The sequence below is a fragment of the Brachionichthys hirsutus genome, chromosome 21 (assembly GCF_040956055.1).
Source record: "Brachionichthys hirsutus isolate HB-005 chromosome 21, CSIRO-AGI_Bhir_v1, whole genome shotgun sequence".
NCBI classification, from domain to species: Eukaryota; Metazoa; Chordata; class Actinopteri; order Lophiiformes; family Brachionichthyidae; genus Brachionichthys; species Brachionichthys hirsutus.
Genome location: NC_090917.1, coordinates 10,094,304 through 10,120,953, shown reverse-complemented (window position 1 = coordinate 10,120,953; position 26,650 = coordinate 10,094,304). Strand labels below are relative to the sequence as shown.

Genomic DNA, 26,650 nt, shown 5'->3' with positions numbered 1-26,650 from the left:
TGTATCTACCCCAGTGCAGCTGTATCTACCCCAGGGCAGCTGTATCTACCCCAGTGCAGCTGTATCTACCCCAGGGCAGCTGTATCTACCCCAGTGCAGCTGTATCTACCCCAGGGCAGCTGTATCTGCCCCCTGTGGCTACAGCTTCACCACCACCGAGTGTGGAGTGAATGAAGAATGCACTGAGCTGAGTTTCTCATAGAAAAGTGCAGTACAAGCATTATTATTATGATGTATTATGTAAGTATTACTGTATTGTGAGTTCTGAATGATCCCTACTTTTTAGTCTGGCAGGTTCCTCGCTGTTTGATGCAGAAATAACTGGATAAAGGACAAAAATGTTTGGTCAATGGTGATTACCAATCAAAATGTTACCTGCCATGCTTTTCTGACATTTTCTGAAAGCATCCGTCCATCTTCTTGTAGACTAGATGCGATCGTCTCGTCTCCCAGGGTCCCAGGTCTGCTGGGAGAGATGGGCTCCACCCCGGACGAAACGGCAGCTCAAACAATTCACCTACGTTTCATGCTTTTGCTAGTGGGAGGAGCCAGAGAACCCATGCAGACACGGGCGTGGTGCCACCACTAAAAATAGAAATGTCCCTTTCATATTTCTGCTTTGCTGCTGATGTGTCGTCATGTATGTTAAAATGGAATGCATGTCTGCCTTCCTGTCCCATGTCCCAGTCGTTCATTGTAACTGGGTTGAAGCGCGGTTCACACCATGGGGGAACTGTTCAGGAGCGAGGACATGACCCTGGCCCAACTGTTCCTGCAGTCAGAGGCCGCTTACTGCTGCGTCAGCGAGCTGGGAGAACTTGGCATGGTCCAGTTCAGAGACGTGAGTACGAGCGTGTTCAAACGGCGCCATCGAGAGGAAGAGACCTTTCTCAAAGACCGAGACCGGCTTTGGTTAACGTCTTCTACTCTACTTTCCTCTTGTCCCCTGAGGGGTCGCCACAGCAACCCAGCCTTCTCCACTTCACCCTGTCCTTTGCATCGTCCTCCCCAACACCAGCCACTCTCATGTCCTCCCTCACTACGTCCATGTCTCTTCTCCTGGGTCGTCCTCTAGCCCTGTCCTTTGCATCGTCCTCCCCAACACCAGCCACTCTCATGTCCTCCCTCACTACGTCCATGTCTCTTCTCCTGGGTCGTCCTCTAGTCCTGTCCTTTGCATCGTCCTTCCCAACACCAGCCACTCTCATGTCCTCCCTCACTACGTCCATGTCTCTTCTCCTGGGTCGTCCTCTAGCCCTGTCCTTTGCATCGTCCTCCCCAACACCAGCCACTCTCATGTCCTCCCTCACTACGTCCATGTCTCTTCTCCTGGGTCGTCCTCTAGTCCTGTCCTTTGCATCGTCCTCCCTCACTACGTCCATGTCTCTTCTCCTGGGTCGTCCTCTAGCCCTGTCCTTTGAATCGTCCTCCCCAACACCAGCCACTCTCATGTCCTCCCTCACTACGTCCATGTATCTTCTCCTGGGTCGTCCTCTAGTCCTGTCCTTTGCATCGTCCTTCCCAACACCAGCCACTCTCATGTCCTCCCTCACTACGTCCATGTCTCTTCTCCTGGGTCGTCCTCTAGCCCTGTCCTTTGCATCGTCCTCCCCAACACCAGCCACTCTCATGTCCTCCCTCACTACGTCCATGTCTCTTCTCCTGGGTCGTCCTCTAGCCCTGTCCTTTGCATCGTCCTCCCCAACACCAGCCACTCTCATGTCCTCCCTCACTACGTCCATGTCTCTTCTCCTGGGTCGTCCTCTAGTCCTGTCCTTTGCATCGTGCTCCCCAACACCAGCCACTCTCATGTCCTCCCTCACTACGTCCATGTATCTTCTCCTGGGTCGCCCTCTAGTCCTGTCCTTTGCATCGTCCTCCCCAACACCAGCCACTCTCATGTCCTCCCTCACTACGTCCATGTATCTTCTCCTGGGTCGTCCTCTAGTCCTGTTCCCTGGCGGTTCCATCCTCAGCATCCTTCTTCTGGACATGCCCAAACCATCGAAGTCTGTCCTCTCTGACCTCGTCTCCAAAACGTCTAACCTATGTGTAGTTTAAACCAATGATAACCAAACGTCTCCCTCATTTTACACCCGCAGCTGAATCCAGATGTCAATGTGTTCCAGCGCAAGTTTGTGAATGAAGTGAGGAGATGTGAGGAGATGGACAGGAAGCTAAGTAAGCAAAGAGAAAACCTTAGATAAGGAACAGTTCCAAACCCCAATTCAGGGTCAGTGTCTCCGCTGTCACTGCTCGATCAGACTGACCTTCCTCCATTGCATTTGGGTACAATTACACTGGCAGCCATTGCATTGATGGTTATTTCTCCTGAACAGGGTTTGTGGAGAAGGAGATCAAGAAAGCTAACATCCCTACTGTCGACACTGGTGAAAATCCAGAGGTTCCTTTTCCCAGGGACATGATCGATCTTGAGGTAATCACTGTTGAAACGCATCATGAGAGGGTAACGGTTCAACAGAAGAGATGATCGGTTGTTAGAACACCCCTTCTATTGATCGTGGGACATGAGGGAATCTTAGCTCCGTCGCTCATTTGCATTGACTGTTTGTAAATTTGTAGCTAGCAAAAAAAAAGAGAGAGAGCGGTCCGGTTAAGAGTGTAGATGTTATATAGATCCGTAACATCTGCCATATGTTGACTGTGATGGGCAGGCCACCTTTGAAAAGCTGGAGAATGAACTGAAGGAGATCAACACCAACCAGGAGGCACTGAAGAAGAACTTCCTGGAGCTGACGGAGCTCAAACACATTCTCCGGCGAACTCAGCAGTTCTTTGATGAGGTATAAATATTTCACAGTCCTCCGCATCCAGAGGCACAAACATATATCAGTCGCCATGATGTTGTTAATGTCTTGACAGATGGAGGACCCCAACCTACTGGAGGAGTCGTCAGCCCTGATGGAGGGCAGTGAGGGGGGCCGCGGGGCACCTCTTAGACTTGGGTACAGGATGGCCACGTATTACCTGATGCATCCTCTTCACTTTTCTAAACAAATGTTGACAGAGTCATTTATTCATTAATTGTCTGAACCGCTTATTCAAAACTCCGGGTTGCTGGATCCTGCAGCCTATCCCAGCTGCCTACAGGGGAGAGGCGGGGCACACCCTGGACGAGCTGCCACACACACACACACACTTATGGACAATTTAGCATAACTAGTTCACCGAAGTTGCATGTTTTTGGTAGTGGGAGAAAACCGGGAGAACATGCAAACTCCACACAAAAGGGACTCGAACCCAGTACATTCTTGCTGTGATGCCTTCAGACAAGGAATATGCGGAGACATATGATTTTGAATATTTATTTCATTTGTGTTAATTGTGTATCAGAACAATTTGACCTAAAATGTAAAACTAGGAAATATTAGAAGGAAAACATTTCAAAAATAATTTACTGAAGAAGGATTAACAAAATAAGTGAGAATGGCGACTGGCTAGTTAGCAAGATAGGCAAAAAGGTTCTGCCTGAAGCAGAACACTCAAGAGCAGACAGACTTCAGGTGACAGTGAGGGGCAGGTTCTGCACGAATAATCAGGATCAGAGGGTCACATAAAAGCAGAGTAGGATGAGCATGTAATCTCAAGGAATAACGGACAATTGAGTGGATGCTGACTGGAGGATTGGGATTATAAATGCTTAGGAGCAGGTGCAGATTATCAGGAGAGGAGACGGGGAAAATTAACAACATCCTGGAGACACACAAAAAATGCTCTGGAAATACAGTAAGGAAAACACAGGTCATAGTAGCGATGAATAGTCACATGGACTTGTAATTAAACCAAGAAGATGATTTGTCTCTCATCCAAGGAGCCTCTAGGATGAGAGGGGAAATGTCCACCATTTCCGCCCCATGTGTGATTTTTAACATCAATGTCATGCTAAATTCCTGTTTCTGCAACTCTGCTGATCTCAACAATTTGCTGTAACTTGCTCTGGGTCTCAGAAGCAGAGCGTGAACTGGTGGTACTTTGTGTTATCTCCTCTGAGCAGGTTTGTGGCTGGCGTAATCAGCAGGGAGAGGATTCCAACCTTTGAGAGGATGCTGTGGAGGGTGTGTCGGGGTAACGTCTTCTTAAGAAAGGCAGAGATTGAGGATCCTCTGGAGGACCCTACTACGGTCAGAACACATCACATTTGTCATAACATTAAAGAGAAAAACTAAAAGTATTACATCCGAGTAACAGATTACAGAAGGGGAACGAGACAAGACATGACAGATAGGCGGTTTGACTTCAGATTGTGATTCTGTTTTTTCCTATAGGGTTGGACCCACACGGTTCATAAGCAGCACCTGAATTGAGTTTGGGGTTATATGTTCAGCGCCGTCCATGCAGAGATCGACAGAAAGCAAAACGGAAAAACAAAATCACATTGGAATACCCAGAAAACAAATTGTACAGCAGACTAATTAATGAATAATAATGATATTTGTCCATTGCAGTTGCCATACCTATGCACAAAATGTTTCCTGACCTTTTTAAATATTAGACACAGATCAGACTCATCAGGGATTTATTTTTTTTAACTTCTCTGTCCAACAGGGAGACCAGGTCCACAAATCGGTGTTCATCATCTTCTTCCAAGGTGACCAGCTGAAGAACAGGGTGAAGAAGATCTGCGAGGGGTGGGTATTACAGATATAGGTAAAATAATTTTAGTATCAGAAATTATTATTTAATTCACACACACAGAGAGAGAGAGAGAGAGAGAGATGATAGGATATTTTTTATATTACAAGATTTAACTTCATTTATCTGCATAAAACATTGTTTGCTGTTCACTGCAGTAAAAAAACATTTGTTTTTATTCAAATATTCAGTATCAAACTACACAAAATATTTTTCATTCAAATTCTGCATATTCATTACCTCCGCCGAGCAGGTTATGTTTTCACCTGTGTCGGTTTGTCTGTCTGTCAGTTAGCAAGATAACTCAAAAGGTTCTGGAGGGAATGTTGGGAATGTTGGGAATGTTACCAGGAATAGATGATTAGGTGAAGATCCACAAGAGATCCTGGATTCTGGATCACTTTGAAATTTTCGGTAAAGCAGACACCCAGTCTCCCACTGAGCTGCTGCTGCTGTCTGGTGAAAAAGAGCACTTCAAAAGCAGTTTTATTGCAATCAAGTTTCTAACTCCTTGAGCTATACAAAATTACCTCGAGAAGTGTCTCTTATATATATATACATGTTTAGTGTCGAATTACATTGGCTAATCGTAGATTATGGTACCGTGCAGATACGCACTGATTGTGCACTTTATTAGCCTCCATCATTTCACATGATGCTATCCTGATGTGTTTTTCTTTCATCTTGAGCAGGACAGAAGGAAACCAATCAGAAAGTACAGTTGTAGATGCTGTGAAGTGACTCAGTTGCATTTGTCCAGGTTCCGGGCCTCTCTCTACCCTTGCCCAGAGACCCCACAGGAGAGGAAGGAGATGCTAGCTGGTGTCAACAGCCGCATAGATGACCTGCAGATGGTATGGTTGTGGACAGAATTGATTGTTTTTGTGTGTGTGTGTGTGTGTGTGTAGAGGCACTCTTCCCTATCGCCTGCACGAGTTGAAGAAAAAGAGCAGAGTGGATAAAGTCATTTTTTTGTGGTAATGTTCTGGCAAAAACTGTTTTATTTTGTGCTAAAAACATCCCTCACGGTTGCCATGGTAGCGCTGCTCGCTATGAACGTCCTGCAGCATCTGTTTGAGACAGAAATGAGGGACGCTGTCCTGCAGCATCTGTTTGAGACAGAAATGAGGGACGCTGTCCTGCAGCATCTGTTTGAGACAGAAATGAGGGACACTGTCCTGCAGCATCTGTTTGAGACAGGAATGAGGGACGCTGTCCTGCAGCATCTGTTTGAGACAGAAATGAGGGACGCTGTCCTGCAGCATCTGTTTGAGACAGAAATGAGGGACGCTGTCCTGCAGCATCTGTTTGAGACAGGAATGAGGGACGCTGTCCTGCAGCATCTGTTTGAGACAGAAATGAGGGACGCTGTCCTGCAGCATCTGTTTGAGACAGAAATGAGGGACGCTGTCCTGCAGCATCTGTCTGAGACAGACATGAGGGACGCTGTCCTGCAGCATCTGTTTGAGACAGAAATGAGGGACGCTGTCCTGCAGCATCTGTGTGAGACAGAAATGAGGGACGCTGTCCTGCAGCATCTGTGTGAGACAGAAATGAGGGACGCTGTCCTGCAGCATCTGTTTGAGACAGAAGTGAGGGACGCTGTCCTGCAGCATCTGTTTGAGACAGAAATGAGGGACGCTGTCCTGCAGCATCTGTTTGAGACAGAAATAAGGGACGCTGTCCTGCAGCATCTGTGTGAGACAGAAAAGAGGGACGCTGTCCTGCAGCATCTGTTTGAGACAGAAATAAGGGACGCTGTCCTGCAGCATCTGTGTGAGACAGAAAAGAGGGACGCTGTCCTGCAGCATCTGTTTGAGACAGAAATGAGGGACGCTGTCCTGCAGCATCTGTTTGAGACAGAAATGAGGGACGCTGTCCTGCAGCATCTGTTTGAGACAGAAATGAGGGACGCTGTCCTGCAGCATCTGTTTGAGACAGACATGAGGGACGCTGTCCTGCAGCATCTGTTTGAGACAGAAATGAGGGACGCTGTCCTGCAGCATCTGTGTGAGACAGAAATGAGGGACGCTGTCCTGCAGAATCTGTTAGAGACAGAAATGAGGGACGCTGTCCTGCAGCATCTTATGATGATCATGACAGCCTCCAATTCTTGGATCCACACATTTATGCAGATCCTCTCCAATCTTTGAAGGCTATTCTTCATTACAGGACATCCGTCCTGCGGTGCTTTTATATCCAGAATTGACCTCCACAACATTTGTGATATGACAAAACAGGCTCGTAGTCCCAATTGTTTTAAAAAAGATATTCAGGAAAGGGAAGAAACCAACCATCATGGCAGTGAAGCTCAATCATTTCGGTGTAGAACCACAAGAAAAACACATTTCTGACTGGAGGCCCCTAAATATCATCCAAAGCGCGGGCGCTAACGGGACCTGGGGCTCTGACCTCTCCATTGCTGCCGTAGGTGCTGAACCAAACAGAAGACCATCGCCAGCGAGTGCTGCAGGCTGCCTCCAAGACCATGCGAGTGTGGTTCATCAAGGTGAGGAAGATGAAGGCCATCTACCATACACTCAACCTCTGCAACATCGATGTCACCCAGAAGTGTCTGATTGCTGAGGTGTGGTGTCCCGTGTCAGACCTGGACTCCATCCAGTTTGCCCTGCGCAGAGGGACGGTGAGTTCCTCTATCAGAGACATTGCTGCTTTGGAGAGGTCTTTGTATATGGACCAAAAGAAAGCAAAAGACCATCTTTGATCCTTAAACTGGTTATGTGGAAGAGCATATATATCTATAATAGATGATGGATAATATGTTTTTTTAAACTTAGTCTATTTTACGGCATACTCTTCAGCATAGCGCTGTAGCTAGCATTTATTTTTGTCATTACTGTTACATGTTGCACGACTTCACAGAGAAAGACTCCTAGTCTGTGAACCCTCATTAACAATGGCAATTAACTGATCTATCATTTATCTATCTATCTATAACCTATCTATCTCTCTATCTCCATCCATCTAGCTCTCTATCTATCACTTGGTCTATCTATCTCTCTCTCTATCTATCTCTACTCTACCCATCCATCCATCCACCCACTGTGGGGTATCAGACAGGTCTCATGCATTTTGGCTGATGAAGGGGGTTTGTTTTTCAATCAATAATGTCTGTCCGTCCATCCATTGGCCTGCTCACCTGACTGCCTATCTATATGGTATGATTGACAGGAGAGGAGTGGCTCCACGGTGCCATCTATCCTGAACAGAATGCAAACCAAACAAACTCCTCCCACCTTCAACAAGACCAATAAGTTCACGTCAGGCTTCCAGAACATAGTTGATGCCTACGGCATCGGAAGCTACCGAGAGATCAATCCAGGTCCTCCTCATATTTTCTATATTTGGAATGATCATATTATAATCATATGCTTGAACATATATTATTGTTTCTGTAAATGTTGGGAATGCTAGCAGGAATAGATGATGAAAATGATCCAGAAGAGACCCTTCATTATGGATCACTTTGAAATTTTCATTAACATTACAGTCAATGGAGCTTCAAAGTTATAGTATTACCATATCATTAATGATATTAATGCAGCCTCGGAGGTAGCACGGGTAGTGTCTCCTTTGGGCCGGTCCCAAGCCCGGATCAATGCAGAGGGTTGATGATATTTTATTATTACTAAGTTATTAATTGTACACATTATTAGTCATATAAATAATCATAATATGTATCATTTTATTAATCGTAGTCTAATTATTGTTACAGCGCCGTATACCATAATTACATTCCCCTTCCTGTTTGCGGTCATGTTTGGGGACATGGGTCATGGCGTGCTGATGACCTGTGCTGCCCTCTACCTCGTCATCCGAGAAAGTCGCCTCCTCGCCCAAAAGTGTGATAATGAGGTACAGTAAGAACAAGACCCTACCAAGAGCATAAAGCTCCCGACCACAGAGCGCCTGTGATTATTTGGGCGCTCACACTCCCCCACCATGATAAGGTGGCAGTTCGAAACCCAGTTTGTCTAAAGACTTTGTGCAATGAAATCCCGACTCTCTCAGTATCACTAGTGCACGATGTCATACAGAAGTGCTTCTCTTTGCTACACATTCAGGTCTATGGACTATTCCTATCTGATCCATTTAAGACAGTTTACAATTAAAAGATTTTCCCTCAATGTAAAAAGATACTCTACATAACTGTATATTTGTAACAGTAATTGTAATATTGTTTGTTTGTAATAGCTAGGTAAATAATAAGATATGTAGGTACAGAAAAGGGCAGTGAAAGAAAGACAGGTTTAACTTTAATTACCATTTCCATAATTATGGTGATGTTTAATGAAATTAGGATGCAATTGTTTGTTTACTAATCAAAACTGATCGCAAAAATCAGTGAAGCGACCTTGAATCTTGAACAATTGATATGTGTCTCTGTAGATGTTCAACATGATATTTGCTGGTCGCTATATAATCCTTCTGATGGGCGTCTTCTCTGTCTACACCGGCGTTATTTACAATGACTGCTTCTCCAAGTCACTCAACATGTTTGGCTCTGGTTGGAGCGTCAGGCCTATGTTTGGCCCGAAAGGAGCCAACTGGTCGTAAGTCAGCCACCAACTCTGTCCTGTCTGTCTGTCTGTCTGTCTTACACGCGCACTGCATATGGACCATACATATGGTTATTATTTATGATGATGTTTATACAGTATACAGTTCGGATTTGAGAACAGTAGTAGACAAAATCTTGTTCAGGGAAGACCTGGCTTATTCAGCAACACAATGAAACGGCATTCTCTAGGTATGACAGCAGCATGACTCCATAGCGAAAGGGTCTGGTGCTAAACTGCCCTGGCTGCTGGCCGAGCTCATCGCCCATGGAAAATATTTTGTAAAATTTGAGAAAGGAAACCCCAAAATCTGGAGCAGCTGAAATGCTTCATCTGGAAGAAATGGAAAACGTGCCAAATGTACATACCTCAGTTCCAAATGCTTCCAGATGTTGTTAAAAGAAGAGAAAATAAACATGATCCTGTCCCAACTGAATGAAATGTTTTGCTGCATTAAATTCTAAACGAAAAATCTATGTCAACATTTTGAAACTGTTTGAAATTGTTGCATCAATATTTACCACTAAAATAACAACAAAAACAAAATAATAAAGATTTGCCATAATTTCAAATACAAAATAAAGTAGTGACAGGTTGTGCTCTGTTTTTGTAGAATGATTAAGGAACCCACTGACAGCAGTCTGATCCATTGATCATGTTCTTCATCTCAGCTCATGGGTTTAATCGTGTCCAACTATACTCGATTGATATTCCAGCATGTCCATAAATAATTTGCAACATGATAAAGCATTCATTTCCCTCTGGTCCGTTGTAGGTCTGGGACACTTGATGGAAATGCAGTTTTGCAGTTAGACCCAGCAGTTCCAGGCGTATTTGGTGGACCTTATCCATTGGGAATTGACCCGGTAAAACAGATGCACTCATGACAAGGAAAACAAATGTCAAAACAAAACGTGAAAAATGGTCCTCCCAGTCATTTCTTAAATGCTGCAAAAACAGGTGTTTTATAAAAGACTGAACCAGTCTTGAATTGACATTATTTTTGCGCTGCTAATAAAGATTTATAGGAACCTCTGAGTGACCAAAAGACTAACCACAAAGAAGTCAATAATGTATTGTTCCCAATAGATTTGGCGCACTCCACGACATAAAATAGAGAAACCTTGGTGGGTTCCATCTGAAATTGTTTCGCTGTCTGTGCAGATCTGGAATGTTGCCACCAACAAACTGACCTTCTTAAACTCATTCAAGATGAAGATGTCTGTGATCCTGGGTGTCATACACATGCTGTTTGGAGTGTCTCTCAGCCTCTTCAATCACTTGTAAGTGTTATAATCAACCCTTGACCTTGTCCCCATATCTCTACCCTTGTTAAGATTATATTTAATCTCAGAATTAAGGTTGGTGGTTTGATCCTCACCTACTCCTCTGCACACTGAGATCACTGAACCCAAAGCAGTGCTGATTGTAGGGTTAGCACCTTGCACTTCGCTGCCATTGTTTGTGTGTATGTGAAGGAGAAAAGAACGCATCCTATATATCGAGATGATTGAATGAAGTGCATCATGAAGAGTCTCTGCTGAGGGATTTTCAGGTTGTTCAGGTTGTTGGCCTCCATCAAAATGATGGAAGTTGTGAACAAAATAGTTGTGTTTGTTTTTGTCAGATGACAATGTGATAATTTGTTTGAAACCCGAGTAAGATCACAGCAACTACTGCTACGCTTATCGATAATTTATCTGCAATTATAACTGATTCATAACTGAAAATAATGGGTAAAAAGAAATACAACCTCCAAACAGATTCAGCTCTCACTGAATATACAGATCTTGAACAGTCTCGCAGATAGCTGGGGGTTTACTGTACATATTTTAATATACATAAGTTGCACCTGAGTATAAGTCGCAGGTCCAGCCAAACGATGACAAAAAGTGAGAATTATAGTGCGGTAAATACGGTAGTTACCACAAGTTGTGGGGCAGCACAACTAACACAGCTAATCACTACCTCTGGCGTAGCGGTTAGCGCTGTCGCCTCACAGCTAGAATGTGCCAGGTTCGAATCCTATCTGTGGAGAGTTTGTATGCTCTCCCGTGTCCACGAGGGTTTTCTCCGGGTTTGTCGGTTTTCTCTCGCCTCCAAAAACATGCAGTTTATGTGAATTGATTACTCCAAATTGTCCGTAGTGCGTGAGTGTGTGCGTGAGTGGTTGTCTGTCTATATGTGGACACGCGATGCACTGGCTCCTGGGTAATTTCCATGACCCTCAAAGCAGCAAAGTAGCTGTAAACGAGAAAATTGTCTCATCTAGAATAAAAAATGGATGGATGGATACTTATTAAAAATGCATAATATAAGGTTTATTGGTTATATTTAAATTCCTCGTTTTTAAATTTTCATCTGCAGAAAAATTGCCCGGGATGAAACCGGTCTGTGGCAAGAATTTATTTTGTGACCGCTGGTCTAATCAGTGTTTTCCTAGAAGGTCGTCACTGGAGTGAGTTCTGTTTACGGTCTCTATATGAGAAACAGATTGAAATGATATGAATGATGTCAGTGTGATCATTTATATTGACTCAGCTCTGAGGAGGTTATTTTACTCGTCTTAATACTCTGATCGACTACGGTCGTCTCCTCTCTCCTTCTATGAACTGAAATCTCGACACTGCAGGTACTTTAAGAAGCCGCTGAACGTCTTCCTGGGCTTCATACCAGAGATTGTCTTCATGTCCAGCCTGTTTGGCTACCTGGCTCTGCTTGTCTTTTACAAGTGGACTGCATATGATGCCTACACTTCCAAGGATGCTCCCAGCTTGCTCATCCACTTCATCAACATGTGTCTCTTCAACTACAGCGACTCCACAAACAAGCTTCTCTACAGGGGACAGGTGCACCCTCCCTTCCTCCCTTCTCCACACAAATTTCAGCGAATCACGAGGTTTATTGAACAGACAGCATGAAATGATACATACATTCTGATAGAGGGCTCTTACAAGTGATACAGACCTTAACCTAAAGGGCGTCCAGACAACGAAGATCCAAGAGTCTAATCTATGCTATGAATTTACAGTGTTTCTCGGAGGCTCTCTTCACCGAAGTCTTCCCTCCTACAGACGATGCAGAATGACCTTGGCATGTTTTTACTCTAATAGATCGTTTCTGCAATGTGGTCTAAATACTCTGACATTCAGTACTTGAAGAACAGTACATCAGTGTTAAACACATATGAGAATATGCAGAACAATAAGTTTAAGTGATCTGACGCCATTATACTATCTTAACAGTGAATGAACCTTTATAGTATACTTATAATGTATATAAAATGTTTACATGGTTGAGCTCGGCTCCTTCTGAGCCGAAAGACGAAGCTCTTGATTTACCGGCCAGTCTACAGTAAACGTAGACTGATTTACCGTCTACGACTAAACCTATGATCATGAGCTTTGGGTCATGACCAAAGGAACGAAATCCCGGATGCAAAGCGGTCCAAATGAGCTTCCTCCGCAGGCTGGGCTCTCCCTTAGAGACAGGGTGAGGAGCTCGGAGTAGAGCTGCTGCTCCTCCACATCGAGAGGAGTCAGCTGAGGTGGCTGGGGCATCTGTTTCAGATGCCTCTTGGACCCTTCCCTGGGGAGGTGTTCTGGGCATGTCCCGCCAGGAGGAGACCTTGGGGAAGATCTAGGACACGCTGGAGAGACTATGTCTCTCGGCTGGCCTAGGAACACATCTGGATCCCCCCCGGAAGAGGTATTGGACAAAGTATCAGGGGAGAGGGAAGTCTGGAAGTCCCTGCTCAGACTGCATTCTCCGCGACCCGGCCCTGGATAAGTGGAAGTTGGTTGGTTGGATGGATGGATGGATGGACATGATTGAGCAAATATCACAATTATTCGACTAAGTTGATTATATATCTGAGTAAATATTATCAAAAGCTGAGACAGAGGCAGGGGGCAGCAGTAGCTCAGTCCATAAGGACTTGGCTTAGAGACCGGCAGGTTCGAGACCAACTTGAGACCAAATTGTGATCATATGGACCAAGAGGTGTGGAGTGTGGAGAGGCGCCAGTTCGCCTTCTGAGCACCGAGGCGCTCCTGCCATCTTCCTCTCTTAACTTGCTTGTCTGTGCTTAAGGCCTCCATGTGAAAAAAGTAATTTCCCCAACAGTGATCTTCTTCTTTCTTCTTTGAGCCACTGAGCTCGTAGAAGTCTTCAGTGCATGTAGTCTATGAGCCGCGTAGAATGGAAGCTGTGCCATCGGCTCACCTCAGCTCCACCCGAGGCATTTAAAACATACAGATTTTCACTCAGACATAAATAGTGTTTTGTTTTTGTTACTAAAGCAAATTGAGACTCAAACTCGCAAAACATTAAGACAAATTAAGATGTACTTTTATTGAGCCCACGTGGGGAAAAAGGCATTTTGACAGCAGTACAAGGGAAGAGGTAGCAGCATGAAGTACATAAAAGTACTTTAAAGTAATGTACAATAACTTAACTGCTAACCTCTCTCGTTTGATTTGTAGACGGGGATCCAGGTTTTGCTGGTGCTGATTGCTCTTGCATGTGTTCCCTGTATGCTGATTGTGAAAACGATGGTGCTTCGGCATCAGCACCTATGGAAAAAGCATCTGGTATGTTACCTCAGCTCATCCCCACAGGATAACCATTATCACCTTCGGCATAACCTTTTTTCCTTCCTGCTCTGCCATTCATTTCCATTGACATTGTGTTGTGTTCTATGGTTGGATGTGCGTCTGTGAAAATGGCTTAAAGTCTGCCTTGGAAACGCTCTTATTTTGGTCGGAAAATATTTTACCCGCCGACCACTGGGCATAACAGTTGATGATATATTCCAGCGGTGAAATCGGCAAAAATCAAAATCACTACTTTTCAAATGCAAAGGACCTTAAATAAGCTCTCACTGGTTACCTTAGACCTCTAAGGACTGCCATTTGTGACTGAGGAGTCTGACATGTTTGACGTGTTCGTAACACCCATTGAGACTTTTCTTACATGTCGCATTTTGTAAGTGGAGGACCACAGAACGTACACCACTACATGATATAACTACTGTATATTACTGATTTTATACATCAAATGTTATTGCAAGTGTGGCAGTGGGAGGTTTTCTTAAAGGTCCCATATTATGAAAAACCCACTTTCCCCATGTTTCGACACTATTCTGGTGATTTTGGGTCCAGCTAAATAAACCATCCAGTCAATCCGTAGTTTGGGTAGGTCTGTAATCACCTCCGGGAACGCGTCTGGAAGGAACCGCTCTCGGCTTTGACGTCAAGCAGCGTGAACGTGCACATGCGTGCGTGCGTCCCTGTGTCTGCGCTCTCTTCACCGTCACGGAGTCGAGTCGCTGCTCGGGCATATCATTTAGCCGTCCGGGGGGCACCTCCTTAGCGCGGTGTTCTGGGCACGTCCCACCGGGAGGAGACCACGGGGAAGACCCAGGCCAGTCGAGAGAAGCTGTCTCTCGGCTGGCCTGGGAACGCGGAAGAGCTGGAAGAAGCGACCGGGGAGAGGGAAGTCTAGGCTTCCCTGCTTTGGCTGTTAGCCCCGCGACCCCCCCGGATAAGCGGTTTGAAGATGGATGGATGATTCAAAGTATTTTTATTCTGTCCTGAGATTATTGCCGTCATCGCGCGTGTGCGCAAGAAGAAGACGAGCAGAGTGGATAAAGAAAGTGTATTTTTTGTGGTAATGTTCGGTGCTGAAACGTCCCTCACAGTTACCATGGTAGCACTGCTGTGCACCTGCTCGCTATGAACGCACTTTTGCTTCCGGGTTTAGCACGTTTCTGACAGAGCGGTTTGAGACAGGAATGAGGGGCGCTGTCCTGCAGCATCTGTCTGAGACAGAAATGAGGGACGCTGTCCTGCAGCATCTGTTTGAGACAGGAATGAGGGACGCTGTCCTGCAGCATCTGTTTGAGACAGAAATGAGGGACGCTGTCCTGCAGCATCTGTTTGAGACAGAAATGAGGGACGCTGTCCTGCAGCATCTGTTTGAGACAGAAATGAGGGACGCTGTCCTGCAGCATCTGTTTGAGACAGAAATGAGGGACGCTGTCCTGCAGCATCTGTTTGAGACAGGAATGAGGGACGCTGTCCTGCAGCATCTGTTTGAGACAGAAATGAGGGACGCTGTCCTGCAGCATCTCTTTGCTACTTTGACCAAAGACTGGCACAGTTAGTTCATATAAGAGCCTGAGAACTGCGTTAATTTGTGGAAAAAGAGCATAATATGGGATCTTTAAACTGAGTACTGTGTTGTCTGAAATCATTTTACAGTATTCTTCTTGTTTCAATTGCATGCTCAATGCAGATGAATGAGAAAGTGTTGAACCCGAGGCTTGCTTTAAGCTAGACACAGCTCTTGTGGCTTTTGTATCTAGTCCCAGAAGAGGGAAGAAACCCCTGCAGAGAATCTAGAGCAATCTTTAGAGCAAACAGGTGTGTCCTCATCATGCACCGGGCTCACCCAACAGGGCACGCAGAAATTTGGAGGGGTGCGAGTGGGCAATGGGCCCACAGAGGATGAAGCTGGCATCATGGACCACGACCAGCTTTCCCAGCACTCAGAGGAAGGAGATGAGGTGAGCCACTCAAACAGCAACAAGCACTTTTTTAAGTCATCCTTGCATTTTTTGGTCACTATAAACTGTCGCTTACTATTATTGTATTTTGACAAAGTTTATTTTTCTTGGTTCAGACTTTAAATGGATAAGATTTAACATTGGCCTTTCAATTGACAACTATTTCAAATGTCTGCATACGATACTTATATATATATATATATACCATACATATATACCTGCACTTCAACAGTATAATTAGTGGATGTCTTCACACTGCAACCAGGTATAGAGACAATATTATACTCAAACTGAAACTAGTAGTATGGCAAACATAAATATATTTACAAACCTTGTAATAGTGTATAAGCAAGAAAATATTTTTAAGATGGCTCTTTTTACCTCGCACTAAAATAAAATAACTTTGAGATATGACGCTGACTTGAAACCTGAATTTCTATATTTGATTTTATTTAATCTGATATTGATCATTAGCTTGCCTGCTAATACTATTAATGGATACACACTGTTTCTTACCTCGACCTACAAGGAAATACATAGCCATTTGCTATGAATGACTCGTATCGGTGCTGATAAGTAATACTACTAACCTTTCAACTTTGCTTACATTCAAGCACTCAGAAGAAGAACTGGTAAGAGCTTGAGTCTTGCATTTCCTCCGTCTATTTGTGATCAGTGGTATTTCCTCTTTGTTGGAACCCAATCAGATCAAATTCACCTTTACTGTCCACCCAGCATGATATACATTCTTAATAAATCTGTATTTGTATGTTATTACCATTGTACAACATTTCTAATGGCAGCCCTCAACCCTGTGTATTTTAAAGCATGTGTTGTTTTCATTAGCCATTGCGTCACAAAGCCTTTGATGGGAACAATGAGTGTTGATTCCATGAACTCTACTTTATGGGTCCAAAGACAAATGCAAGCATGGAAACAGGAAACAGGAAACCAGAGCAGCACATAGCCAAAGCCAACAAGTGCAGCATAAAGCAACACACGCCCAGTTTCCCTCCCTCCCCAAGTACATGCAGGAAAGGCTAGTCTTGCTCCAGGAAGGAGAGAAACTCAGACCAGCCACATAGGCTCAGCCAGGGGTCAAAGGTCAAAGGAGCCTCTTACAGAGAGATTTTCCATGGCGAGTTTTTCCCCATTGCTCATGCCATACTAACAGTACTGGGATGACTGGACAAACTGGGTCTTAAACTCTGGTTTTTGTATTTATTAACCAAAACATCTTCAAATTTAGATCTCCCTCTCTCCCTCCCTCCCTCATGTATTTTTGCTTAAAATAACATCAACATATTATTACCATAAATATGTGACTACTATAAATATAGATACATTGTAACAACATAATTGTTAATTTTACCATTAACCAATATATTATTACAGGGGTCGGGAACCTTTTTGACTAAGAGAGCCATGAAAGCAAAATATTTGGACATTTATTTCAGTGAGAGCCATATAATATATTTCAAACGTGAATTCAACTAAATGTCAGTATAAGCGGTAAGCAGGTAATAAACTAGTATAATAAGCCTCTGAACGTTACGGACTAACGTGAGCGGAGCCCAGAAAGCAGAGAACAGAGACGGTGCGATGGTTGAATTGATCATTTACACCTGGAGCTGCACACAGGACGAGGGGGGGCTGGAGCCCAACGTAATAATACACAGCCGAGAGAAAACCAAAAAGCAAGTGATGCCCTCTTGAAGCAAACGCAGGGCCCCGTCTTTTTCACACATTTATTCCAAAAGAAGGTCCCAGGTAAGAATACATTAAAATAGTAGTAATCTGGAATTAAGGTGGAGCCAAACAAAGTCCACTCTGCCACCGTGCACACAGCTGGCCACGCCCACCCCTAATGGCGGGATGACGGCCTACTTTTAAAGTGGCAGCCCAGGCTCAGGGCGGAACCGTGACAGCGTGCTTCCGCTCTGTGATTTTTCACAATAAAATGCCAGCCGTGCAAAATGCCCCTGCAACACAAGCTCTACTAACAGTGAGTTTGTACTGGTGAGTATTGTTAATAAAGTAAAAAATAAAAAAACTTTTTAAATTGGTGCGCGAGCCATATGCGATCATCAAAAGAGCCATAGGTTCCCGACCCCTGCATTATTATAACACAAATATATAAGAGACATAAATGCAGTATAATAACCATAAAGATGTTGCTATAATCATAAACCTATTTTAACATGCTAACCTTCCACACTGCGTGAGTGTGGTTGCTTCAGGGGCCCGTTGTACTAGGGTGAAAATGAAATGTCGTTGTGTGCTTGCAGTGTAACAATGACATTAATAAAGCTTTCTTTCCTTCTTTATATTGCTATGACCATGATAAGGATACATGAAGCATCTTGTGTCCCCCCCCCCCCCCCCCACAGTTTGACTTTGGTGACGTAGCTATCCACCAGGCCATCCATACCATAGAATACTGTCTGGGCTGCATCTCCAACACAGCCTCATACCTGCGTCTGTGGGCGCTCAGTCTGGCCCATGCACGTAAGTCGATGCAGGCACGCTGTCTGAATTCATACTGAAGTCAAACAGGATGTTTTTGTGGTCAACCTTGTTGTCTTGGCTTTGTGTATGTTTACTTGTGTGCAGAACTGTCGGAGGTGTTGTGGTCTATGGTGATGCGCCTGGGTCTGTCATCTCGGAGTGGGGGAGGCTTCTTTGGCCTGTCGATCATCTTCTCAGCCTTTGCCACCCTCACTGTTGCCATCCTGCTCATCATGGAGGGGCTGTCAGCCTTCTTGCACGCCTTGCGTCTGCACTGGTTAGATGCGCGTGCACACAAACACACACACACACACACACACACACAGTATATATCTTCATTTGCTCATACAATGAATACAATGATAGAAAACAGTCATCCACCCAACTGTCATTGTTCATCTGTTGAGCCAAGTACTTGCGGTCTTCAAGGTTATGTGCTTTTTAGGAATGTTAACAACATGAAACACTCCTTACACCAGTGGTTCTCAAATGGTGGGGCGCGCCCCCCTAGGGGGGCGCGGTGCGATGTCAGGGGGGGCGCCTGTGACCGCGGAGAAAATGTTTTTTTGCCTTACGAGAGTAAAGTGTAATTGCACATCCACTCCAGTAGTTGGCAGTGGCGCCCTGATTGTCAGAGTGCGCGCAGGGAGGATTAGCAGAAGAAGAGCAGTTGTAAACAATCTACGGTGGGAGAAGAAGAAAGACTTGACTTCCTCATTTCTGTTGCAGACTAAAAAAAATGGTAATAAAGTTATTCTTTGTTGTAAGTTGATCTATATTTCTTTCTTTTTCATAATTCTTTGTATGTTAATAAGGATACAAAAGTTTTATTTTTTTTCGGGGGGGGGGGCGCGAAATGTTTTTTTCTTCCTAGGGGGGGCGCGACAGAAAATAATTGAGAAGCACTGCCTTACACAGAGTAGTTTACCAAACTGTGAGCGTGCAGCGCTCCAGATGACCTTACACCCTGCAAATCCATCGCCTCCCAACACGGGAAAAAAATATTGCAATACAGATACAATATATCTTCAAGTAAGTGATAGCAAGCTGAAACTCATGCAATTGTGAGGTAGTGGTGTTTTGAGATGAGGACACAAATGGACTACTGTAAACAACTAGTCAACTGAGGTTTATTTACTCAGGAATCCTCCATGAACAACTTGGAGACAGCAATGAGGAAAACCTGCCTTTCACTGGCATGGAGCCTCTGCTCAGCCCTCCTCTTGGCTGGTGAAAGAGAGCGAGACAGGCTGGGATATCACTGGGGAGAGATTGGGAGGAGAAGTGGAAAGAGAAGGATTGAGGGACACGTACATAAGCATGTTCATCTACAGTAAAAATGACAGCTATTATAATATAAAGTTTTACAGCTTGTAGTGTCTGTGGAGGTTCCAATCAGTCGACTGGACCTCTAACAGGTAGAGAGTCCAGACATTTTTACTCCTGTTGGAGCAGGAAACAAACAAATGGCCAAAACCACAAATATATTTGGTCTCGTTAGGAGTCGTTACCGTTCAGGTGGGAGTCTTTGTTTGTCTGTCTGTTTGTCTGTCCGCGCGCATAACTCAAAAACTAGTAACCCAATCGACTTGAAATTTTTACAAAAGCAAGGTTCTGTCCGTGGCTCGGTCCTCCCAGAGAATGGCGTTGATCCGGATCTGGATCCAGATTCTAAAAATTTTAAAGGATTCTTTAACACTTTTTGACATTTTTCTTAATTTCTTCAAAATGCATGGCGGTATGGATCTGAAAAAACATCACACATAAGTACTCCTTAAAGGTCTATGACCAGGACTAATTTCGGCCGGATCCGGATCTGAGAGCTAATTTTCGTTCTAAAATCAGCATTTTTCAGGAGTCCATCCTGACCTCAATTCTGGAGCTAGAGACTTCAGATTTGGTGTGCACACTCATAGTTCATTCTAGTCTCATATATGTTACAGTTGTAGTTGTGTTTGGCCCTTCTGATCCGGAAGCCCTGTTTACTGTCTCACAAGATCCAATAGTCTATTGGAGGCGGGGTCTGCAATCTCTGATTGGCTTTCTCTAGTTGTGCTAGGATTAGCTCTAAAGCATGACTGGAAATCCTTAATTAAGCTATTCAATTCATTCTCTAACAGGAAGCCAATGCCGAGACGCCATAACAGGGGAATTGTCTTCTCTGTCTGGTTAGGGTTAGGGCTAAATATTGCCAAGGTGAAGGAACGCAGTCCTTGAAGCATGCTTTATCAGGGACTGAAAGGACAGGTCCTGATCAAAGACACCCCCTCAGATTCTTGGCAGTGGTGCTGGTGGACACTGAGATGCCATCAAGTTCAACTACAACACTAGAACAAACATTTCTGAAATATTTTGGGCCAAGAACCATCACTCTGTAGTACTTCTACATAAAAATCTGTTTAAAGGACACAAAGCAGATGAAAGGAGTCCCGCTGTCCAACAGAACATAGTGCCAGCTATTGAAAAGAATTGGAAGGTGAATAGACACAGAGGTTTCCAGTAACCCACAGAACGAGGCTTTGCCCATATTGGACAGCTCTCTGGTTGAATTGTATGACTCTATTGGAATGAAGCAACACTTTGTTGTGCTAAGGATAGAAACTAGTCGAGTATTTTTCACAGAGTAGTGAACAGGGATAGTAGAGTTCATTGCAGTCTACCTGGGCCCTCAGCTCTGCTCTTCACTCTTTACACACACACACATGCTGATGTGCTATCTGCAGAAACACACAAGCACGTACCTCCACAGCTATGCGGGGAGGGGATGTCTCATTTCTTTCCTCACTTTATATGCTGCCCTTGCCAGACACATATTTGCCCTAGCTGGGAGACATTCCTGGGCACGCCCCTGAATGAGGCCTGGAATCAGCAGGGACTGATAATCTCTGTAGATTAAGACATCAGATGGTTTTAGGGTATAAGCATTACATAATGGTATGGTATGGTATAAACTGTATTGTCATTGCCGGTAAGTCACTGTATAGACGCACAGAGTAATATGAATGTGCCGAGTCTGATACCGGAAAAGTGCTTCCAAGTGAAAAGCTTCTCCCTTCTCCCTTTGAAATCTACTTTAAGGGATGAAACTACAACAAGCAGGATTTGGGACGTCACAAGAAAAATGCAAAAGCAACACTGTTCCATATTCAACTTGCAAAAATGTGATATGGATATATGAAGCCTCTGTTGCACATAGACTGGGAAGTAAAATAGGAAACACAACGTTTTGGAACAGAGCAATGGAATTCCTCAAAGCTTGTTTCTCAGCACATACAAACATCTCACTTTTTGATTTTCAGCAAATAACCCGTAAACTCCATTGTGTAGAATGTGTGTGGACCAAATGTAGTGATTGATATCCCAACTGTGAACTAATGTTAGTTCCAGAGCCAACATTCCGTAGGAAGCATCAGGGCGGTGCGCAGATCTTTTTCATTGTGTTGGCCCAGCGAGCCACTTACATTCTGAACACTCACTGGGGGGGTTGTGGCTCAGTGGTAGAGCATTTTTCTACCTACCAGATGGTCAGTGGTTCTGTCTCCAGCACCACAGCCTACACACTGAAGTCTGAATGAAGCCCAAATTGCTTAGATTGATGTGATATTGTGAATGGTTGTCGCTCCTAACGAGCAGATGGTGCCTGGGACAAACGCCACCCCTCTGACTGTTAATGTGAAAGGGTGAAATGGCTGGTATTGTTAATCGTCCGACTAGAAAGGCACTATAGAAGTACAGTCTATTTACCACGACACAAACAGACACTGTATGAAAAAGTAGAAATACACAAAAATAGTGTCCAAATATTGTGTCTTCTCCACCGAGTGCCACATACAGAAAAATATATGAAAGGTTGGGCTACTATTAAGTAAATTACGCCTGATAATATAATATGCTTAAATAAAAAAGAAAACCGTCTACATCACAACTTTGCATGAATGAATTTTAATGAATAGCACCTGCTCAAAATAGGATCAAGGTTCAAGGTTACTTTATTTGTACACGAAGGTAGATTCGTTTTGCTGTGAGATAAAGTTAAAACATCCAACATCCATTTAAAACCAGCAAATATACATCTAAAATTTATACAAACCATTAAAAGTGCTCAAATAATATTTCATCAGCGCCAGTAAAACCAAGATGTCATAATAAAATAAATATAAAAACAAGTTTGCAAACCACAATAAAAGAAATTACAACACAAGATTTAAGACTATGATTAAAATAAACCCTGATAAAAAGATGAAGGATTAAAATACAGACTAATGCTTATTCAGGAAACCCACCGCAGTCGGGACAAAGATATTTTTGTACCGCTGAGTTTGGCACCTTGGCACTAGTAACCTCCGCCCAGAGGCCAGAGAGACAAAATGACCGTACAGGGGGGGGGGGTGCAGGTCATCCCGTAACATGGAGGAGGCGATCCTCTGCCCCCGCCGGGCTGGTCTGAGCTTCACCAAGCAGACGACTTGACCATTTAAGAATTACATTCAACCCCTTTTCTGTTTCGGAGTAGCCTGGCCAAACCATGACACCAAAGAAAAGGACACAACACTCTCAATAAAGGAGTGATAAAAATCCGTCACGATAGTTCAATAAAGGAGTGATAAAACACCGTCACGATAGTTCAATAAAGGAGTGATAAACATCCGTCACGATAGTTCAATAAAGGAGTGATAAACATCCGTCACGATAGTTCAATAAAGGAGTGATAAAACGCCGTCACGATAGTTCAATAAAGGAGTGATAAACATCCGTCACGATAGTTCAATGAAGGAGTGATAAAACATCGTCATAGTTCAATAAAGGAGTGATAAAACACCGTCACGATAGTTCAATAAAGGAGTGATAAAACATCGTCATAGTTCATTAAAGGAGTGATAAAACATCGTCATAGTTCAATAAAGGAGTGATAAAACATCGTCATGATAGTTCAATAAAGGAGTGATAAAACATCGTCATGATAGTTCAATAAAGGAGTGATAAAACACCGTCATGATAGTTCAATAAAGGAGTGATAAAACGCCACCATGATAGTTCAATAAAGGAGTGATAAAACACCGTCATGATAGTTCAATAAAGGAGTGATAAAACATCGTCATGATAGTTCAATAAAGGAGTGATAAAACATTGTCATAGTTCACTAAAGGAGTGATAAAACATCGTCATGATAGTTCAATAAAGGAGTGATAAAACATCGTCATAGTTCAATAAAGGAGTGATAAAACATCGTCATGATAGTTCAATAAAGGAGTGATAAAACATCATCATAGTTCAATAAAGGAGTGATAAAACATCGTCATAGTTCAATAAAGGAGTGATAAAACATCGTCATAGTTCAATAAAGGAGTGATAAAACATAGTCATGATAGTTCAATAAAGGAGTGATAAAACATCGTCATGATAGTTCAATAAAGGAGTGATAAAACACCGTCATGATAGTTCGATAAAGGAGTGATAAAACATCGTCATGATAGTTCGATAAAGGAGTGATAAAACATCGTCATGATAGTTCAATAAAGGAGTGATAAAACATTTTCATGATAGTTCGATAAAGGAGTGATAAAACATTGTCATAGTTCAATAAAGGAGTGATAAAACATCGTCATGATAGTTCAATAAAGGAGTGATAAAACATTTTCATGATAGTTCGATAAAGGAGTGATAAAATATTTTCATGATAGTTCAATAAAGGAGTGATAAAACATCGTCATGATAGTTCAATAAAGGAGTGATAAAACATCGTCATAGTTCTATAAAGGAGTGATAAAACATCGTCATGATAGTTCAGTAAAGGAGTGATAAAACATCGTCATGATAGTTCAATAAAGGAGTGATAAAACATCGTCATGATAGTTCAATAAAGGAGTGATAAAACACCATCATGATAGTTCAATAAAGGAGTGATAAAACATCGTCATGATAGTTCAATAAAGGAGTGATAAAACATCGTCATGATAGTTCAATGAAGGAGTGATAAAACATCGTCATGATAGTTCAATGAAGGAGTGATAAAACACCGTCATGATAGTTCAATAAAGGAGTGATAAAACATCGTCATGATAGTTCAATGAAGGAGTGATAAAACATCGTCATGATAGTTCAATAAAGGAGTGATAAAACACCGTCATGATAGTTCAATAAAGGAGTGATAAAACATCGTCATGATAGTTCAATAAAGGAGTGATAAAACATCGTCATGATAGTTCAATAAAGGAGTGATAAAACATCGTCATGATAGTTCAATAAAGGAGTGATAAAACATCGTCATGATAGTTCAATAAAGGAGTGATAAAACATCGTCATGATAGTTCAATAAAGGAGTGATAAAACATCGTCATGATAGTTCAATGAAGGAGTGATAAAACACCGTCATGATAGTTCAATAAAGGAGTGATAAAACATCGTCATGATAGTTCAATAAAGGAGTGATAAAACATCGTCATGGTAGTTCAATAAAGGAGTGATAAAACATCGTCATGATAGTTCAATAAAGGAGTGATAAAACATCGTCATGATAGTTCAATAAAGGAGTGATAAAACATCGTCATGATAGTTCGATAAAGGAGTGATAAAACATTTTCATGATAGTTCAATAAAGGAGTGATAAAACACCGTCATGATAGTTCAATAAAGGAGTGATAAAACATCGTCATGATAGTTCAATAAAGGAGTGATAAAACATCGTCATGATAGTTCAATAAAGGAGTGATAAAACATCGTCATAGTTCAATAAAGGAGTGATAAAACATCGTCATGATAGTTCAATAAAGGAGTGATAAAACATCGTCATAGTTCAATAAAGGAGTGATAAAACATCGTCATGATAGTTCAATAAAGGAGTGATAAAACATCGTCATGATAGTTCAATAAAGGAGTGATAAAACATCGTCATGATAGTTCAATGAAGGAGTGATAAAACACCGTCATGATAGTTCAATAAAGGAGTGATAAAACATCGTCATGATAGTTCAATAAAGGAGTGATAAAACATCTTCATGATAGTTCGATAAAGGAGTGATAAAACATTTTCATGATAGTTCGATAAAGGAGTGATAAAACATTTTCATGATAGTTCGATAAAGGAGTGATAAAACATTTTCATGATAGTTCGATAAAGGAGTGATAAAACATTTTCATGATAGTTCGATAAAGGAGTGATAAAACATTTTCATGATAGTTCGATAAAGGAGTGATAAAACATTTTCATGATAGTTCGATAAAGGAGTGATAAAACATTTTCATGATAGTTCGATAAAGGAGTGATAAAACATTTTCATGATAGTTCGATAAAGGAGTGATAAAACATTTTCATGATCAGCTTCCTCAAGCAGTGGAGTCGCTGCTGACCCCTCTTGCTCACTGCTTCACTGTTCTCTCCAAATGTCAAACTGCTATCAATGATGTTCCCGAGGTCCTTGTATGATTGAACCTGCTCAATGACCTGACCATTAATTAGAGTAACGTCCCGCTGATGAGGTTTCCTCCTAAAGTCTATCAGCAGGTCTTTAGTTTTAGCTTTATTCAGCTGGAGGAAGGATTCCTCACACCAGAGGACAAAATCAATAACTTGACCGTGGCTGCTCTCATCACCGTCCGGGAGACTAACGATGACTGATTGCATCTTTGACAGGATGGAGATCCCCCTTCACAATAAAGAGGAAATATAAGTACCCAAGGGGGCATGTTTACGTTTTTCAAATAAGTTATTGGTATTGTTAACACATCAACTAAAATTCTTTAGAAAAGCAACTTTGAATAAAGCAAATGGCTATTGAACCCCAGCATGACATGACAATGACAATAAGGGCTTCACCGGGCAATAGATAATTTTATTTTTATTCTGTATATTCCTCCTTCCTTTTCTTTATTATATATAATAAAAAATCTGTTTTAGCTTTTAAAAAAAAAAAATTATGGAGAAGAGAGTCACGCAATTTCAGTCCTCTGTATGTGTAAGCATGTAGTCGAACAGACAATAAAGCTGACTTTGACTTTGACTTCAGGGCAGACTGGACGTTTACAATGTAGAATAGAATAGAATAGAATAGGATAGCACTTCATTATCAGTACACACAGAGATGCCATGAAATGAAACAGGCTCTGCGAAGCGCACTACAGGTCAAGTCAAAACAATACAAATACACACAAACTCAAGTATGCAGGCATTACATCCATGTGCATTGTACACGTTCCTGTTCTGATAAAATTCTCATCACTTGTTCCTGACTGCTTGCCCTTCTTTTTCAGGGTGGAGTTCCAGAATAAGTTCTACACCGGCCAGGGCTTCAAGTTTATCCCCTTTTCGTTTGAGAGCATACTTGAGGGACGGTTTGATGACTGA

The 26,650-nt window shown here is 42.8% G+C and overlaps 1 protein-coding gene across 1 annotated transcript; it reads left to right on the top strand.

Annotated features, from left to right (window-relative positions):
* Positions 1–724: 724 nt before the first annotated feature.
* On the top strand, positions 725–26,650 carry LOC137910204 (V-type proton ATPase 116 kDa subunit a 1-like). Its single transcript, XM_068754637.1, has 21 exons — positions 725–841; positions 2,103–2,181; positions 2,340–2,437; positions 2,676–2,804; positions 2,884–2,966; positions 4,016–4,142; positions 4,567–4,649; positions 5,414–5,507; positions 7,085–7,297; positions 7,846–7,996; positions 8,390–8,529; positions 9,064–9,227; positions 10,009–10,099; positions 10,398–10,516; positions 11,866–12,082; positions 13,718–13,825; positions 15,694–15,801; positions 16,416–16,433; positions 18,192–18,309; positions 18,415–18,586; positions 26,557–26,650. Exons 1-21 carry the CDS (start codon positions 725–727, stop codon positions 26,648–26,650), a joined length of 2,523 nt encoding a protein of 840 aa, XP_068610738.1.

What these genes read in the sequence shown, in the direction of transcription:
- LOC137910204 (XM_068754637.1), top strand. Translation starts at nt 725, where the DNA reads ATGGGGGAACTGTTCAGGAGCGAGGACATGACCCTGGCCCAACTGTTC. An exon ending in GCATGGTCCAGTTCAGAGAC is followed by an intron (nt 842 to 2,102) that starts GTGAGTACGAGC and finishes TTACACCCGCAG; the next exon opens with CTGAATCCAGATGTCAATGT. An exon ending in GCATAGATGACCTGCAGATG is followed by an intron (nt 5,508 to 7,084) that starts GTATGGTTGTGG and finishes TTGCTGCCGTAG; the next exon opens with GTGCTGAACCAAACAGAAGA.